This window comes from Phaseolus vulgaris, chromosome 10 (genome assembly GCF_000499845.2).
Source record: "Phaseolus vulgaris cultivar G19833 chromosome 10, P. vulgaris v2.0, whole genome shotgun sequence".
Taxonomy (NCBI): domain Eukaryota; kingdom Viridiplantae; phylum Streptophyta; class Magnoliopsida; order Fabales; family Fabaceae; genus Phaseolus; species Phaseolus vulgaris.
In genome coordinates this window covers 35,856,374-35,872,427 of record NC_023750.2, presented here as the reverse complement: position 1 = coordinate 35,872,427, position 16,054 = coordinate 35,856,374, and the positions used below count along the sequence as shown (strand labels likewise).

General features: G+C 30.9%; 3 protein-coding genes across 3 annotated transcripts; 2 read left to right on the top strand and 1 right to left on the bottom strand.

The window, feature by feature from the left end:
* Positions 1–4,757: 4,757 nt before the first annotated feature.
* LOC137818435 ((+)-neomenthol dehydrogenase-like) lies at positions 4,758–7,260 on the bottom strand. The gene is made up of 5 exons (XM_068621877.1): positions 7,102–7,260; positions 6,433–6,679; positions 6,278–6,334; positions 6,017–6,196; positions 4,758–5,284 (listed from the first exon to the last, which is right to left on the bottom strand). The coding sequence occupies exons 1-5, from the start codon at positions 7,119–7,121 to the stop codon at positions 4,907–4,909; spliced, it is 882 nt and encodes a 293-aa protein (XP_068477978.1). The 5' UTR covers positions 7,122–7,260; the 3' UTR covers positions 4,758–4,906.
* Positions 7,261–13,500: 6,240 nt separating this feature from the next.
* LOC137817987 (uncharacterized) lies at positions 13,501–14,157 on the top strand. The gene has a single exon (XM_068621214.1). The coding sequence runs from the start codon at positions 13,501–13,503 to the stop codon at positions 14,155–14,157; it is 657 nt and encodes a 218-aa protein (XP_068477315.1).
* A 384-nt stretch (positions 14,158–14,541) lies between these two features.
* Positions 14,542–14,925, top strand: LOC137817986 (uncharacterized). Its single transcript, XM_068621213.1, has one exon. It carries the CDS (start codon positions 14,542–14,544, stop codon positions 14,923–14,925), a length of 384 nt encoding a protein of 127 aa, XP_068477314.1.
* Positions 14,926–16,054: the final 1,129 nt, after the last annotated feature.

Below are 16,054 nucleotides of genomic sequence, written 5' to 3'. Positions count from 1 at the left end.
ATTACTAGAAAATGTTCATTAGTCAGTAAAATGAGCGTCAAAAACAAAAATCATTGTTACTAGCTTAAGGGTGTTATTCGTCGGTACAATTCATTGATAATCGCCAGTAGGTGTCTATCCGTCGGTAAATCGAGTCCCGAAAACAAAAATTAATGGTATGGATTTAAGAGTCTTATCCGTCGATAATATTAGTTGATAATATATGTCGGTACATTGAGGGTCAACAACATAAATCATTATTATGGGTTAAAGGGTCTTACCAGTCAACAATTGACAACGTTTATCTGTCGGTAATATCCTTTGATACATTAGATGCTAAAAATATAAATCATTGTTATGAGTTTAAGAGTCTTATTTGTCAATCAAATTCGTTGATAATGGTCACAATAATAATTAATGTTAATTATTATTATTATTATGTTGATCATAAAAGTAATAATAATTAAAATAATAATAAAAATAAAATAGTAATAATAATGATAATAATTATTATTATAATTATAATTATGATAATAATAAAATTAATAATAATAATAATAACAATAATTAGTTCATTGTTAGAAGTTCAAAAAGTCTAATACATCCTACAACTCTACAAATTACTATTAAACTGAATAAACATTTTTATTTAATTTTGTTATCCAGAAAATATAAGTTTATAATCTTCAGACAATAAGGCTTCTCATGTAACTTCGTAACAACCCTCCCTCCCACCTTTTGTTTTCTCTCTCTTCAATTTCTCTCATACCTCATCTATTCAAAAAACCTGATCACGCCATGTTGTAGTTGAGAAGTCAAGGTACATTTCTACCCGATCAAATTTTCAAATAGAGTAAGTTCATTTTTACTCTAAAGATCCCTTATTCTCTATTTTTCTCTATGATTTAGTCATTAATCTTAGTGGGGTCAGTTGAGAAAAGTGTTTCTCTCAACTTGATTAAGCTCATACTAAAATTTGGTAATGTTTGGATAATTTGCTCCCGGTTCCTAAATTTTGGAGTGGTTTCCCTGTTTGAGGTAAAATTTCCATCAGAATAAGGAATTTCAGGTAAGGGAAGCTAACTTTAACTTTCAATATTACCCTAGGCTAGAAGATCTGAATGTGGAGGGGACGAGGTCCCAAGTTTCAATTTCTCTTGTAGGGATGTTATTTGATAAAATTGTTTGATTTTATGTTGTGTGAACTTGTATAAATATTAGATTTTGATAATTTGGAAGTTAAATATTATTTTTGATGTTGGAAAGGTTCTTGAATGTTATGAATTTTTAAATGTTATGTGGTTGAATGATATGTATCATATATGAACGATGAAAATTGTATGAAATTGATGTCATACATTTGGGATAATGTATGAGTTATTGTTTGATGGTGTATTAAGTATGAAAAGTCTATGTTTAACAGAGATCCTCTAACTTTACTGATGATCTATACCATATAGACTAAGATATCATGTGGTGAGAAGCTGATGAGGGGGTTCATACACATCGAGTCCCACTATAGACACTCGGTATTGGATGTTTGAACTTATCCTGATCCTTGATGTATGGATTAGATGTTAGTCTCTAGTAAGAGCATACTTAATGAGTCTTCCGAAAGACGATGGATTAATGTGTACTCATTGTGATTGAAATGAAAAGTAATATGGATTGAAACGAAATCTAATGATTGTGATTGAGAAATTGATCCATGTAATTTGGTTTGCTCTTTTGATTAAATTGTGTATATTATAAAATTTTAGTTTCACTAGCTTATCCTTGCCTTTTCTTGTTGTGTTTGAACTACAATGATTGTACTATGTACACAAGCAGATGATCATACAGGTGTAGGAGAGCCTATGAGGCTTTAGAGTTTTGTTTTGAGTTATGAATTGTAAATATTTGTATTTCTATAAGTATTAATCATGCATTAGGAATGTTTTGAAAAACTATAAACTTGTATAGAAACATGTAGAACTTTTATATAATAGTTAGATGTATTTTTGGGGTGTTACATTAAATGGTATCAGAGCGATTCATCCTGGATGACTTGAGGATAGTGGGTTTATTGTGTTTTTCCTGCATGTAGATTTTTGTTTAAGTCTAGCTTCAAGACTTAGTTAAAAGTTTCTAATAGGATGTTTAACAAAGTTGTTGTTTGAAATCTTTTTTGTGTTTGAGTCAAACTGGTTGTTATGAATAAAGATGAAAATATTATGAATTTAAAAAATCTTGATAAAGTGGTGAGGGTGCACACTCATAACTAAATCAAGATGATTTTCTATCTTAATGCTAAAAGTAGAGTGTACTTTTTTTATATATGTTTTGAGATGGTTATTTACCTTGCATATGAAATTTCTTACCTTTCTCCTTTAACCAACATTCACAATATTTTTGTGTATCGTAACTAAGGATATATATATATATATATATATATATATATATATATATATATATATATATATATATATATATACATACATGGTCACAATCATATTCTAGTATTTGATTTGGTTAAATAAGAGATTTGTCTTTTGAGATGAAATCAGTTAAAAAAAATGGGTTCTCAAATAAAGTAACTTCATGGTAAAAACATCGATATAGTCAAAGTGTTGTGAAATCTCACATGTTGTGATTCCACACGAGGAATAAAAGAGAAGATAAGATAATCATATCCTAATTTTCTTGGTAAGCTAATTTTTTAGGACAAAATTTTTTTGTTGTTGGCGATAATTGTAACCCCCGTAACAAACCCCCCCTTATGCTTTATCTCTCCATTCTCTTTCCCTCTCCCTTCTCTCTTCAATTTCTCTCTCCAATTTCTCTCTCATACCTCATCTATTCAAAAATTTGATCACACCATGTTGTAGGAGTCAGGGCACATTTTTCAAGAGTAAGTTCATTTTTACTCTAAAGATCTTTTATTCTCTATTTTTCTCTATGATTTAGTCATCAATCTTTGTGGGTTCAGTTAAGAAAAGTGTTTCTCTCAACTTGATTAAGCTCATACTAAATTTTGGTAATGTTTGGATAATTTTCTCTAGGTTCCTAAATTTTGGAGTGGTTCCCCTGTTTGAGGTAGAATTTCTATCAAAATAAGAAATTTCAGGTAAGGGAAACTAACTTTAACTTTCAATAATATCCTGGGCTAGAATATCTGAATGTGGAGGGGACATGGTCCCAAGTTTCAATTTCTTTTGCAAGGATGTTATTTGATAAAATTGTTTGATTTTATGTTGTGTGAACATGTATAAATATTAGATTTTGATAGTTTGGAAGTTAAATATTGTTTTTGATGTTGGAAAGGTTCTTGAATGTTATGAATTTTTAATCGTTTTGTGATTGAATGACATGTATTATATATGAATGATGAAAATTGATGTCATACATTTGGAATAATGTATGAGTTATTGGTTGATGGTACCTTAAGTATGAAAAGCCTATGTTTAACAGAGATCCTCTAACTTTACTGATGATCTAAATCATATAGACTAAGATATCATGTGGTGAGAAGCTGATGAGGGAGTTAATACACACCGAGTCCCGCTATAGACACTCGGTATCGGATGTTTGAACTTATCTTGATCCTTGATGTATGGATTAAATGTTAGTCTCTGGTTGAGACATACTTAATGAGTCTCCTGAAAGACGATGGATTCATGTGTAGTTAGTGTGATTGAAATGAAAAGTACTATGAATTGAAACGAAATCCAATGATTGTGATTGAGAAATTGATCCATGTAATTTGGTTTGCCTTTTTTTATTAAATTGTGTATATTATAAAATTTTAGTTTCACTAGCTTATCCTTGTTTTTTCTTGTTGTGTTTGAACTGCGATGATTGTACTACGTACACGAGCAGATGATCATACAAATACATGAGAGTCTGAAAGGCTTTAGAGTTTTGTTTTGAGTTATGAATTGTAAATATTTTTATTTCTATAAGTACAAATCATGCATTAAGAATGTTTGGAAAAACTCTAAGTTTTTATAGAAACATATAAAACTTGTATTGAAATAGTTAGATGTATTTTTTTAGTATTACATCTCAAACTCATTTTTTATTTATTTAAACTAGTCTAACTTTTATTTTAATAATTTTGAATCAAAATCAAAGATTTAACAAAGAATTCTATGAATTAAATCTAAATGTGTAAGAACATTGTCTCTCAAATCAAGGATGGATTTTGAACTAATGGTTATGAATATAACCAAAATAATTGTGTGTGAATTAAAAATTTACTTAGTATAGTCACTGGATTAATTATATATTAACTTTTGAAACAATTTAAATCATTTACAGATTAGGAATTTTTTTCTTCAAAACTCGAATTGGGTAAATCTAGTAATTATGTTAAATTATTCTAAATTGATTCATTCTTATTAATTACTTATCAAATTAAATTTTCTACTAATATTGATGAATGATTGATTTGGAGAGAATTTAGAAATTTTGTGCTAATAGATTTATTGAAGAACCCAACCTGTTCATGAAATTTATTTGAAATATTATATGATTTTGAAATAGTTCATCTGTTAATGGAATTATGTATTTTGGAGAGTAAAATCCCAAATTATAAAATTGAGAATTTAAATTGCATTATTCGAAATAAGTATACTTCTATTATAAATCCCTTCCAAGATGGTTCCAAGATGGGGTTTCCTAAAAAATATTACATGCATATCAAGTTAAACATATTATAACAAAAACAATAATTAAAAAAACAAGAGGTAACTAATTATTTAAAAAATAAAAATTAAGTAAAACCAAATCAATTCATATTTTATAATATATAAATGGATGTAAATCCAATTTTAAAAAGTTATATTAAATTTAAAAATTCAGTTCTTCTAGCATAATGTATTTTTACACACATATTACATATACAAATTATTATTTGAGATGATGAGAATGTGAAAAACATTATAGATCAAAAGGGAATCACTTGATCTATTGAGAAAAAGAGGCCAGAAGGACCATGATCAGGCAACAATGCTAGCCTAACAGGATTTTCAGCACCTTCATCAATACTTAACAAACCGTTGTTGTGGTTTATATCAGTTTTGACAGAGCCAGGGCATATACAATTTATGCAAAAATGAGGGAACTTCTTAGCTAGCATCCTTGTGTAGGCATTTATACCTGCTTTTGCCATGGTGACACCAGAAACCACAGGTGGCCAATTTTTGGATTCTAATGATCCTTCTTTGTAATCTTTGAGAAACTCTCTAAGTACCTCATAAAGTTTCTCATTTGTGAGATTCTCAATGTCACCAAAAACTTCTCTTGCCCACTCATTTGGTATGTGCTGAAACCAGAGGAAGAGAAGTATAAGACCTTGCTTCTTTTATTGTTTTGGCAGAGATTAATGGATGCTATAATGTGAACAAAACTACACAGCACTTACTAGTAAACCAAATCCAAATCAAACAAGAAAAACCAAAAATATCAAACTATACTCATTTAATTCTTCCTTCACATTAAAAACTGAATATTTCAAAATTTGATGTTTGTAAGAATAAATATATAGGATGGCATGATAAACTTGACAAATCCAACCAGAATCAATGAAATACTGTGTTACCATCTCGTTATTTAATTCAATTCCAAGTCTAATTCAACAGTAAAAACTGATACCAGTCTTTTCCTTTTCAGACTTTTGGGTTCCTGGCTTTTCAAAACTTCCCAAATGCAATTTTTTTTCACATAATGTGTGAATCAAGTTGGAAGAAAGAAGTGCATAAATTATCATAATATATATATATATATAATCAATTAACTAGATGTAGTTGTCTTTCTAAGAAAGATAATTTAATCTTTCAGACAAATGTTCTTCTCTTTTTCTTCCAAATATCAGTTGAGAAAACTAAAGTACTTTTTTTGTATTAAAGTGTTGAGTTGAGAGATATTGTTTTGACAAAATAGTAAGGGATATTCTAGACTACACAAGTTTTTATGCAGTGAACTGACTGGTTGGTGATTTCCAAACAAAACAAAGAAGAACATGTTGGAAAAGGCATACATGTTTGTTTAAATTTACCTTCAGTAGTCCTATTTGACCAGAAATATTGACAATCCTTGGTGAAGTGGAGAGTTGGAGCAGAGGAAGAAGAGCTTCAGTTACTCTTTCTGCACCAAAGAAGTCTGTTTCAACACATTCTTTGGCTAACTCATAATTTTGATACACTATTAGATTCCAATCCAATATTTCACCCTTTTTCTACAAGCACAAATAAAGTTATACCATTATACATAGAGCACCATTAATATATACATACATATATATATCATGGAACCTTACCCTTCTAAGATAATTCTCTCCATTTACTTTTCCCCCAGGAACACCTGCGTTGTTCACCTGCAACACCAATTATTATGTCAAACGCATCACATGCAAGGATCAATATATCAAGTTTTCCAAATCTGGTTTTGAAAAGGAGGGAAGAAGATAGTGACCAATATATCAAGTTTTCCAAATCTGGTTTTGATGAAATCTGCTAAGGAAGTAACACTGGAAGGGTCTGTGACATCAAGTTGATGAAAAACCACAAAGTCTGAGAGGCCAAACTCTTTCAATCTTTCCACTGCTTCTAAACCCCTTTTCTCATTTCTAGCTGTTAGCACCACCACAACTCCATTCAAAGCCAGTTTCTTGCATATTCCATAGCCTATCCCCTTGTTAGCTCCTGTCACTACTGCATACCTATATACATCTAAGTCAGTATTACAATTTCAAAGTTTCATATTAAGTAAAAAATGAGAAAGTTAAGTAACATACTCACAAACATGCATCCTTTACACAATTGTTGATGATTATCTTATGAAAATTTACACAATTTTTGTTTACATTAGATTCATGTTTTGGTCTGTGCATGGTTACAATAGAATTTCACAACAGAGTTAAGTACTAATGATTTTCTTAAAATGTTTTCTGAGTTTTTTATCTATAGATTTTTAGCTGTGATTTTCTATCCATGCATGTTATGCTACCTTTTTCACAATAATGATTCTTGACAAATTCTAGCTTCATAACTTCTTTAGCTACCTTAATAGATGTGATAGAATAACTTTAAAAGCATGCAGAAACACAACAAAATTTGTGAGTATCATTTTTTTTTTCTGTACCTTTTTGCTGCTTCTCCCATGATGATGATTCCTGGTGTCTATGTATGATGGTTTTGGTCCGTTTTGTAATCAGATCATCATAGCATATGAATTATTTTTTGGTGAAACTATGCTTCATTTGTGGATATAGTTTTTTTCTTAAAATTATGAAGGGAATATACATGCACTAATAGTGAAATAAATTATTTATATTCTGTGCATAAAAAACAATTGGGTCGTTAGATAGTCAAATATTTGAAATAGACAAATGCAATAAATTAAACTGACAATTGGGAATTTTTTTAGTACTTAGTTGTGAATAAAAATTAATAATTAGCCATCATGACTGATTGTGTGAATAAAAAGAATAAAATAAGACTAAAAAAATCATTTTACAATTATTTTTTTACTAAAAAAAATCATTGAATAAAATCTAATTTTAGAAAAAAAAATTAGTTGTTATATTGACTAAATTAAAAACTAATTTAAAGATTAAAAAAATGTTTGGTTTCTAAATTAGTTTTTATTATTGTTAAATACTTTCTAAATTGGTATTTAATTAGCTACAAAGTTTTTTTCTTTCAAATTTAGAATCTAAATAATTGGTAGTTAATTAAATATCAATTTATAAACTATTTATCAATAATAGAAATTAATTTAAAAACAAACAAAAAATTTAGTCTCTAAAATGGTTTCTAATTTAGTCATTATAGTAACTAATTATTTTTTTTATTTAAAATTGATTTCTATTTAGTAATTTTTTTAGTAGTGTTTAGATATTATAATAAAATAATAATTTTTTAATTAAAAATGAAATTATAGGTTTTGAAACTAAGTAACTAACAAGAGTAACCTATGTACTTTTTCTAACCCTAATTGTTAACCTTAAGTTCCTTCATATTATTAAAATTACTATATCTAAAATATTATCGTTGATGACTTATATTAGTTTTGTCTTATTAAGATGTATATGTTAGTTAAGAAAAAAATATTTATATCTATTATTGACCCCAATTATTAGGAACAAATGACTTTTAGATATTATATAATAAAGTTTTAGTACAATTTTTTTGAAAATTATGTTTTAATATATTTTTAACAGAAAAAGCTATAATAATAAGACGAGATATCACTTTCATATTGATCACAGAAAAGGGCAGAAAGGACCACTATCCAATGCAGCCAATTTTTTATGAACTAGCTTTGTGTTTTTTAGGGCCTTGTTAAATAATTTCTTCTAATTTAATTATATTTGAAACCAATGATGTACTTTTATTTATTTATATTTTTATTTCTGAATATTATTTGGTCAAACACACATCTATTTGACGCACCTGCACAAGACGTATTCTCAAATGTTGTATTATTAAAATGAAATAACATATCCATCAACAAAAATAACATAATTAATTATTTTTTATTTTTAAAATTAGTTTCTGTTTATTGATTTTCTTATAATATATTATAATAACCATTACTAATTCCCTAAGTCCCACTCGTTTATGTGACTTAATCAAACCTAAAATTTTATGGAATCTTTTAGTTTGATATTCACAAAACATTTACAACATGTTAACATATATATGACTATTACCTGCATACCATATTTGTGTTAATAGTTACCAACATTATATCATCCTTCAAATTTACACAGATAAGAAAACTTTCCGTTACTCTCAAATTGAAATTCACTAGGACAATAGTTTAGATTCTCAATAATTATAATAACTAAATTTACAAAACCAATTATTTTAATTTGTTAAAGTTTGGAGAATTTGATATGAAAACAACATTATTTTTAGATTTTTCTAACTATGTTGGAAATTAAACACGTAAGTGAAAGACTAGAAAATTGAAAAGATTAATAGTAAGATGTTATATCACAACCACTGCACTAAAAAAAATCATTAAATAGAAACCAATTTTTAGAAATTAAAGTAATTAGTTATATAATAACTAAATTAGAAATCATTTTAGAAACTAAAAAAAAAAATTGATTTCTAAATTAGTTTCTATTATGGTTAAATAGTTTCTAAATTGGTATCTAATTAGCAACCAAAGTTTTTAACTACCAATTATTTAGTTTCTAAATTTGGTAGAAAAAACTTTGGTTGCTAATTAGATACCAATTTAGAAACTATTTAACAATAATAGAAATTAATTTAGAAATCAATTTTTTTTTTAGTTTCTAAAATTATTTCTAATTTAGTTACTATTGCAACTAATTATTTTGATCTCTAAAAATTTGTTTCTATTTAATGATTTTCTTGTAGTGATTATAATATTATGACACAACACGACAAAATACAAGTAATTAGTATGTGTCGTTCACTACAAGAAAATCATGAAATAGAAACCAAATTTTATTCATTTATAAGATTGAGACACCATCCAAGTGTCTCATTTTATTTCATTTATTCATTGCTGAAAAAAAAATAATCACTCTTTTCTTTTTTCTCTTCCAAAAACTGACCTAAACAACTTATAAATTATTTATACCATATCTTTCACATATACCTTCCAAGTCTCCAAGGTTTGAAAAAACAGCATCGTCATTTTGCACATGAACTTGGTCTGGAATCACATGAACTTGCTCCTGAACTGCAACATTCTGGTTTTCGGATAATTTGATGTCGTAAATACTTTTTCTTTTGCCTTTATTGGGTAAGGCCAAATGTTTGTAGTATTTCTGTGCATGGCTTGCAACTTGTGATGGAGTTCTGCTTTTGACCACATTTCTTGCAATATTCGTCCATTCTCCCTTTTTGTACATCTTAAGTCCAGTCAGGAACAATCTGTTTGGAAAAAAAAAAATATAAGATTTAATTAAATATTGGGTTAAATGTATATTTTCTCATTTTAAACCAAATTAATTTTCGTTCCTAATTCAAATTTTAGATCTTCTGGATACTTATGTAAAGAAACTACTGAAATGAATCTTTGGAAAAAAATTTATACATGATCAACGAAATTTCAATATGAATTAAAATGTTAAAATATTTCATGTTGATTCACGTGGATATTATAATACTATAATATAATTCACGCTTTTGTTTGTTACATAAACACACAGAGATAATAACATATTTCCTTATTACAAATATCTAAGAGATCTAAAATTTGGACTAGAAACACAAAATCAATTTCATATTATAATACATGTTCGACTAGAGATGAAGACATTTCATTGTATATAAGTGAATGCAAACCTCACCTTATAAGTCGGTTTTATGGGTTGAGTTAGGCTTAAAGTTCACTTCTTAATATGGTATCAGAGTCAGGTTCAAGTCTATCATAGCGATTATTTGGTGGGCTTATCAGGCCACCCGCTATCGGATCACCCATAATATGTTATCTCACGCACGAGCTATCACTTTCGGCGTGAGAGAGTATGTTGGAGATCCCACATCGACTAGACATTTCATTGTATATAAGTGAGTGAAAAAAAAATATTTACTATAAGTATCAAAGAACTTTAAAGTTTGGATTAGAAACAAAAACCAATTTCGCATTATAATACAGAACGAAAGACATATTTAACCTTTAAATATTTAAATGTAAAAAAAATTGTACTTACCTGTGTTCTTCTTCGCTCCATCTCTCGTAACGATTAGTTTGAAGGCATGGTGGTGGTGGTGACAAATTTGAAAATGGAATGATCAAAGAATTCTCATCAGTTTGAAACTGCTGATTCATCATGTCTTTCAACCTTGTTTCTTTCACTGTGCGCTTCTTTTCATTATAATCCTTCATTTTATAGGAACAACTTCGACTTCAAGATAAATAACTTACAGATTAATGATAGAACTTACAGATTAATGATAGAACTTACAGATTAATGATAGAGTAGTAGATTGCATTTCTATCTTATACGTAGATCTCCAAATATTATAAACAACACTTATCTTAAATAATCTATTAAAAAAATCACGAGTATAATTTATCTTTTCAAGTATAAAAGATTTGTGATAGGATATGTTGTTTGATTAAAAATATAAACAGAAATTGAAATCAAAATAATTTATTAAAACATTTTAGTCTTAAAATTTTAAAATTTCAATTCATAAACGCAGTTAAGTTTTTGTGTCTATAGTAGTTTATTTTAATAATATGCTATAGATTGAATAATTAAGCTAAATAGTTTTAAATTTAGACATTTTTAATCTAGCTAATGAAATCAAGTACTTATTCTATATAAAAAAAAAAACTAATATTACAGCCAATGTTTCAAAAATTGATCGATCAATACTTGTATAGTGTAATGGTTAACATAAGACCGAATCAATATTAATAAAATAATTATGAAATAATATATAAAATTGTATCAAAAGCCTAATTAAATAATACTAAATGTTTAAAATAATATACGTATAGGTGTACATTTTTAACGTTCAAAATACATATAAAACCAAATTAAATATATTATAATATTCGTATAAATTTAAATAATACACGATAATATTTGTTAATAAAAAAAAGTTTAAATATAAATAAAAATGATAATGATAAAATATTTTAAATTAGTTTTATTTCTTCCTGAGAAAAAAAAAATTATAATCTATAAATAATATATATATATATATATATAATTCAAGAGAAACTTTGACACGTGGCAACACCACGAAATTCCAAAAAATGTAAAAGAAAATCATTAAAAGTTTATCAAAAGAAAAAACGAAATATACGAATGTGGCACACTAGGTGACTGACACGTGACATTAATTTAAAACCATTCTACCTAATAAATCAAAACATTAATAAGAAGTTGAACTAGTTCGTTAATATTCTTAACTTGTGGAACTTGTGACATTAAAACATTATTCACACGAAGAATTAGAAGCAGATAAGAGAAACAGACTTTAAAATAAACAAAAAGTTGTTTATAATAATTTTAAAGTGGTATAGTGAAAATGATAAAAAAAATTAACATAAAAGCTTTTATAAAAATATGGCTGAATAAATACTTTAAATTAATTGTATATATATTTAAGAGAAAAATGAACATGACATTCTATCACGCATTCTGTTTTCAACTAAGGCTCGTTTGTTTCTGATGGAGAAAAGAAAATATTTACTGTACGTAAAGTTAACCGTAGAAATCAAAATAATAAAAAAGAAAAAGCATGGAAATCGAATATTTTTTCATTCAAAACTTTCTTTTTGCGAAGAAAGTTATATATATATATATATATATATATATATATATATATATATATATATATTTATTTATTTATTTTAATTTATTTTTTACTTTTTATTTTAAAATTAAATTATTATTCTTTTTATTTAAAATAGAATTACAATTTAACTATAAAAATATAATCAAAATTATAAAAATATAATTATTATAAAAAACATAATTAATCATATTATATATGTACCAGTCGGACCCCAAACGACCGAAGGTATGAATAAATAATACCAACAATAAATACGTGACAAAGGCTACTCAACATTGAAGAGGTCAAAGGCATGTCGAAACACATTCCTGTAATATCATGAAACCACCATACACGACCTAAAGACCACTAACCATGAAACCAACTATCCAGCCCATGTTGGAAGAGGCCCAAATCAACCTATAAAAGGGACTTCTGAAAGGGGGGAAGGTATGTTTTTGATATCCTAAGAGAATAGACTAATCACGAGCACTGACTTGAGCGTCGGGTGCAATCGCAGGCACCCCTGCCGACCAGCGGAACGCGCGAGAGAGGAAGAGCTTTGAAGAAATAGAAGATTACCAGCACGACAACAAATTATGTATCAACGTGGATCAACATTACTCAGGCCTTGACATCCACACAGGTACAATTGGCGCCCAACGTGGGACACGAGTAATCTCAGTTTCCCAAACATAAGGATTTCAGCGAGCAACAATGGTATCGGCAGTGAGCAACACCAACAATGATAACATGGCAGAAGAGCAGATGATGATGCTCCAAACCCTCCAAGCTCAGATGCGCAAGAATTGCTTCAGAAAGGAGCTACAGATCAATTGCGTCACGAGAAGGATAGGCGTAAGCAAGAAGAAATGCGACAACGGCAGACAGAGGAACTGGCTCAACTAAAGGTGAAGAATAAAAGATTACTTTAGCGGCTTGAGCAATCCGAACGGGAGGGACACTCTCGCGCGCCAACACCACCCACACATCGATCTGGAACAAAAATACCAACTCCCCATACTCAAGTGGTGCATCACACGTCGCTCACGCACCACACCCATCAAAGCGTTAAGTATGCTTCTCCCGGCAAGGTAGTTAATCCAAGGGGTCATTCCTTCACAGATGATATCATTGTTACGCCTCTTCCCGATAAGTGGAAGGGCTTGACTATGAATCTTTACGATGGATCCATCGATCCAGACGAACATTTAAATATTTTTAGAACACAAATGACCCTATACACCGTGGATCATACAGTATGGTGCAAGGTTTTCCCACCTCACTGAGAGAGGGACCCCTAGGGTGGTTCACTGAACTTCCCACAAACTCTATAACCAATTTCGACGTTTTGGAAGTAAAATTTACTACTCAATATGCCACAAGTAGACCTCACTGTACGTCCTCCATGTCTCTTCTCAATGTCAAACAGGAAAAAGGGGAAACATTGAGGGCTTTTATGGACATGTTCAGCAAGGTGTGTATGGGAATCAGGAATCTAAACCCAGATATAGCAATGCACCATTTAGTCTCGGTCATTCTCCCCGGCCGGTTCACGGAAAGTCTTATTAAACGACCACCATATAATATGGATGAATTGAGAACAAGAGCGACTAAGTTCATGCAAATAGAAGAACATGTTGACTATCACAGGAAGACGCAGGTCAAAAACACAAAGAGAAACAAGGGCATTCGTCCTTCCATGATGACAACCGACCGAGATCGGTATCGTTCTAATAGAGGTCCTCGTTTCCATAATTATACCCCTTTGACGGTACCTAGGGAAAAAGTTCTGGACGAAGCCTTACAAACCGAATTGATCCCAACGCTAAAACAAACACAAACACCGCCCAATGCGGATACAGCTAAGCGTTGCCAATATCATCGCAATTACGGTCATACGACTGAGGGCTGTTAGGCACTAAGGGATAAAATAGAGGAGCTTGTTCGAGCCGACCACCTCCGCAAATTTGTAAAAAAACCATGTCTGCACCACGGTCGCCCCAACATGACATTGATTACTCCAGGGATAAGGAACGCTTTGGACAAAGGGACGACTAAAACCGCGATGACCATCGTCGCACGAGTCGAAGGAAGCGAAGTGAGAGTCCAGTCAGACAGATACGACCTCGAAGTGAAAGCCCTGAACGCAGAATGGACGATGCTCTAATTCAGCCAGGAAGAAACATCTAAGGGCAATTCAGTCCGTCCATTCAGCTTCTACACATCGACGACCGCACATACCACCAATCACGTTCACTGACAACAATTTATCGCAATCGACCCCGCTCAAGACGACCTCATGGTCATTACAGTGGAGATAGATAAGTTTGCAATCGCTAAAGTCCTAGTTGACAAAGGGAGCTCGGTCGACATCCTATATTGGGAAACCTTTAAGAAGATGCAAATTTCGGAGGCAGAGATACAACCTTACAATGAGCAGATAGTTGTATTTTCGGGGGAAATAGTAGAAACGAGAGGATATATCGACTTATTCACCACCTTCGGTGATGATTATCTCAGCAAGACTATCAACATTCGGTACTTGCTGGTTAATGCCAACACGTTTTACAATATTCTGCTCGGCCGTCCCTCCATAAACAGGTTGAAGGCCATTGTTTTCACTCCTCATTTGGACGATCCTCGGTTGGACGATCCTCGCATGGAAGCCGGAGAAGACCTTTAACCCATACTCCTTCACGATAAGGACTACAAAACACACATGGGGACATCCCTCAAACAGGACGACCGAGAGGCGATCGGTAAGGCATTAATGAAAAATGCTGACCTTTTTGCTTGGACTGCTGCAAATATGCCCGGGGTAAAACCCGATGTTATCACTCATCGCCTATCTGTGTACAAGGAGGCTAGGCCGATCGCCCAGAAGAAAAGGAAGTTAAGGGAAGAAAGGCGTAAGGCCGCCGAGAAGAAACTGATAAATTGGTACAGGTCGGGTTCATTCAGAAAGCCCGCTATACAACATGGTTGGCTAACGTAGTAATGGTCAAAAAGTCAAACGGTAAATGGAGAATGTGTGTAGATTACACAGATCTTAACATAGCATGTCCAAAGGATTCGTATCCTCTACCTACTATCGACCGACTGGTCGACAGAGCAGTCGACCATCAAATCCTAAGTTTTCTTGACGCATACTCAGGGTATAATCAAATCTAGATGCACCCTCGTGATAGAGAGAAAACAACTTTTAGAACGGACTCCGACAACTTTTTCTGAGGTCATGTCGTTCGGCCTCAAAAATGCTAGAGCTACTTATCAACATTTGATGGACTATGTTTTCCATGACATGATCGGACAGAATGTCGAGGTATATGTTGATGATATTGTTGTTAAATTTGACTCGTGCGAGCAACATGTTTCATATTTGAAGGAAGTTTTCCAAGCCTTACGCAAGTATCGCATGCTTTTAAACCCTGGAAAGTGTGTGTTCGGTGTAGAAGGTGAAAATTCTTAGGGTTAATGCTAACCCATCGAGGCATAGAAGCAAATCCTGAGAAGTGTAAAGCTATCACAGAAATGTGAAGTCCTAGCGTACTCAAAGAAATCCAATGGCTAATCGGTCGACTCACTTCTTTGTCTCGGTTCGTACCTAAGCTCGCCGAACGAACGAGACCCATTATCAATTGGTGGAGGCGCAATTCCAACAACGGTGGAGATCTTGCGTCCGTCCGCTTGCCTTTTCAAGCTCTTCATAAACTTGTTAAGGCCTGGGTCCATCTTCAAAATGATCTCTGAAAAATGCATGTAAAATTAAACTACATTAACTTAATAAAAGAACGACCGAAAGTGCGTAAACT